This window comes from Dendroctonus ponderosae, unplaced genomic scaffold (assembly GCF_020466585.1).
Source record: "Dendroctonus ponderosae isolate FM_Combo_2020 unplaced genomic scaffold, Dpon_F_20191213v2 Dpon_F_20191213_3, whole genome shotgun sequence".
Lineage (NCBI taxonomy): Eukaryota > Metazoa > Arthropoda > Insecta > Coleoptera > Curculionidae > Dendroctonus > Dendroctonus ponderosae.
In genome coordinates this window covers 13,401,197-13,404,643 of record NW_026018508.1, presented here as the reverse complement: position 1 = coordinate 13,404,643, position 3,447 = coordinate 13,401,197, and the positions used below count along the sequence as shown (strand labels likewise).

Genomic DNA, 3,447 nt, shown 5'->3' with positions numbered 1-3,447 from the left:
CTTACAGCTTGAGCCTAAGTGTGTCGCAGGATACCCTCTAGGTGATAGTTCTTGATCACTTTTTGATAAATAATTCGTTCTTATTGCGAAATAGGAGCACTATTTTTCAATCTGTAACAGAAGACGTGAGGAAATTCTGTCTTTTTTAAAGACACACATTTTTGAGGCGAAATACCCAACAAGAAATTCATTTTGTTGTGTGGATATTCGGCGTTTTTTCTGTGGCACTTACCCGGACGAATCAAGATTTTTCTCAATCGCCTCAATGTCTTGGATACTTAGACTAGCTAAAGTATCTTGAATCTTTTTGGCATCTTTCTTAAATTCTTTGCCAAGAGCGCCTTTGTTTGGGGCCGCTTCAACTACATCAACGGTTTTGGGTTGATCCAGCTTCTTTTCAGCTGCCAAACGCACGCCAGACGCTTTGCTGTGTTGTGTAAGATCGAAGGCTGAACGATCGGCGCAACCTACACATTCAATCCACCCCTAAAACGAGTTTTTTACATCTTTTAAGTTTGAGTTATTCATTCGAGCACTCACATAACTGGTGAGACACTCCGCGTCCCAACAATCACAGGCGTAATGAGCCATTTCATTGGCCATGTGTTGCCTAAATCTTAGTCTTTTGGGGTCAACTCCGCTCTTAACCATAAACTGCTGAATTCGGGCTATGAAATAGCCAAGAGTTTCGTTGGCTACAAGGCCCTAAAATGGCATTTTTAGTTGTAGTTCAGGATCAAAACTGATTGAAGTGTACCGTTGATACAGCAGCCCCGATCGTTTTTCTTTCTGCTGCTTTGCCATCCATTTGGTTGCAGGCGGAATATAGTAAAAGTTCCACGTCTTTAACACTAGGAAAACATAATTTTTGTTTAGGAAAGCTGATTCTAAGCAACGTAAAATTTCCCATCAACTTACTCCTCAAACTTGGGATGATTCTTATCGTTTGGATCACAGAAGTGTTCGATTTCTGCCATCGTAAATTCCCTCACTCGAATCAAACCAGATCGGGGAGAAATTTCATTACGGAATGAGTCTCCAATTTGAGCAACTGCGAAGGGCAACTTGCCTTGATTAAACTCCAAGAGTCGCTTAAAATTGACAAATATTCCCTGCGCTGTTTCAGGTCTGAGGTAACTGCAAAAAACATTAAAATGATCAACCTTTACAGTGAACCATTTGAGCCTTACCCTTTTGCTAGGCCTGAAGGCCCAATTTGCGTTCCAAACATCAAGTTGAATTCAATTGGCTCGGTTAAATCATTGCCAGTTGTTGGGCTTTTCATTTGAAACTTTTGCAAAATAGCCGCCATTTCCTCCTTATTCATCCCATCTAACTGAATTCATCGCATTAGTAAGTTACGGAAGGGATTCAATTTTTACTATTAAGGTACTACTAACTTTGATGACGATATCAGTACACTCTTCCTTTGTTTCCACAGTGGCTTTTTTATCAGCAGCAATTTTTTCCAAGTGTGCCTTAATAAGATGGTCAAGCCTAAAGCATTCGCCGGACTTCACATCTTTAACCATCAGATCGGCAAATCGATCCACATGTCCAGACGCTCTGGAAAGCACGCATCGGTTAATTGAAGTTAATTTGAGACTAAATCACAGCTTACTTTAGGACCTGCTCTGGTGTTAAAATGGAACAAGAAACTTCCAACATTTGCTCCTCAAACACGAAGGATTGTCTCCACAAGTTTAGTAGATTCGACTTAAAAGCACAGCCCATGGGACCGAAATCAAACTGGCCAGAGATCCCGCCATATATGGCAAATGATTGGTCGTAGAAGAATCTTCTTTTTAATAAATCTTCCATTTTCGCTCGGTCAAATGTTGCGTTTGGGGCCAAGGCCAATTCTTTATCTTCCAAGATTTTTTTTCGAGCTTTCAGCTCTAGCACTGCCTTCTTAACGTCCAGTTCAGGCGCTCCGTCTGCTTTTAACTGTCGGACTAAGTCGCCCTAAAATAAGCTAACATGTTTCTCTTTGCTAAGAAAACTATTCAACGCGAAAATTAGGAGAATCGGGTGAATACATATTGACGAAATCCCTGTTTATTGAAATCAAACAAGGTACTGACCTGTTCTTTAACGCTGGCCCTCAAAGGGGCCAAAACCTGTTCAATTTGCGGGTCACCCATGGTATCAAAATACAAATTCAATTTCACTTTTCTGCCCTTCTTATTTTTGCCCCAATCAGTCTTCTGATTGTATTCCTGATTCAAATAGGGGCTCGCTGATAAGTTTCGAGCTTGAACAACTTGAGCACCGGTGTGTTTCAACGGGTTGTTGACAAATTTAAATTTAACTAGATGACGCAAGATTGCATATGCTACTTTCATTTATGTGCCACGCTGGAATATTACCGATAAATTCGCTTAAAAGTGAAGGGAAACCTTCTAGTCTCCCACTAACCAACACAATGCAAAATCGGCAGAAGCAAATAACCTCACTTTGGTGAAAAGTCGACAGACACAGAATATCCCCGGGTGAATGTTCTGTGTCCACAGAGCTACTGCTTGTCTTTGTCTATGATACAAGGTCTATTATAATATTATATAGGAATATTCCTTGTCGTTTGAGCACCTACGAATTTGTAGTTTTGTCCATTTTGTCCTTAAAGAACACTTCAAGTTAAGCACTCTCAGTGAAAATTTTCCTGGATGGTCCATAAATTATGTCAAAAAACACTCACAAACGTTGAGGAAAATCGGCATCTTCAGCTTAAATTTCGAGCGGTGTTGCCAAGCGGTGCAAAACGTTTTAAGAGAATGAAAACTGTCCTTGGGTACGTACCATGTAGTCATTCAATTTGAGCCGGGTTTTCGAGTTACTATCATATAGGCACTTTCAACTATGCTAACACAAACCGGATTTAGTAGTTAATTGATTTTTTTAAGTTCGATGAAGATCCTATGGGCAAAATTGTTAATAAATGCTTGAAATACGTGGCAACACCGCATAGTAAAATTACAATGATACATTTATATGGCAACACCACCTTTTGTAAGTGATAACTAATTTGCAAGTTTTTCAAAAAACAAGTCTACTTGTTTTTACGAATTCTAGTGTGGAAATAACATGGAAAAGAAGTAATTTCCAATACTTTTTTTAGTTTTAGACTTATTGCGCAGTTTTTTCGCCATTTTACGACTGCCCTAAAATCAACATTACATAAACATAATAAAAAAAATACMYAAACTAAATAAATCATATATCTCAATTTCTACAATAAATTCCTTTATTTAGCACATTTCATTTGTTATGAGAACCCAATATTTACATCAATATACGTACATATTTGTGCTATGAGTGAGTTTTGTTGCCGTGCAAAATGTGATTTCATACATTACAAAGCCAATCAAGTTACAATTCAGGATTAAAGCTGCAAAATTGAACTATTCGTTCCAACAACAAATAGAACGATTGATTGTTCGAAATGAA

General features: G+C 38.5%; 1 protein-coding gene across 1 annotated transcript in view; it reads right to left on the bottom strand.

The window, feature by feature from the left end:
• LOC109537451 (glycine--tRNA ligase) overlaps positions 1-2,647 on the bottom strand; it is a 4,280-nt gene extending 1,633 nt beyond the window's left edge. The window contains exons 1-8 of the mRNA XM_048665085.1: positions 2,085-2,647; positions 1,622-1,965; positions 1,401-1,566; positions 1,191-1,336; positions 919-1,137; positions 758-851; positions 541-705; positions 233-486 (exon numbers count right to left, since the gene is read on the bottom strand). Coding sequence (XP_048521042.1) covers positions 233-486; positions 541-705; positions 758-851; positions 919-1,137; positions 1,191-1,336; positions 1,401-1,566; positions 1,622-1,965; positions 2,085-2,345 — 1,649 coding nt within the window. The 5' untranslated portion in view covers positions 2,346-2,647. The remainder of the gene's footprint in view (positions 1-232; positions 487-540; positions 706-757; positions 852-918; positions 1,138-1,190; positions 1,337-1,400; positions 1,567-1,621; positions 1,966-2,084) is intronic.
• Between the last annotated feature and the right edge of the window lie 800 nt (positions 2,648-3,447).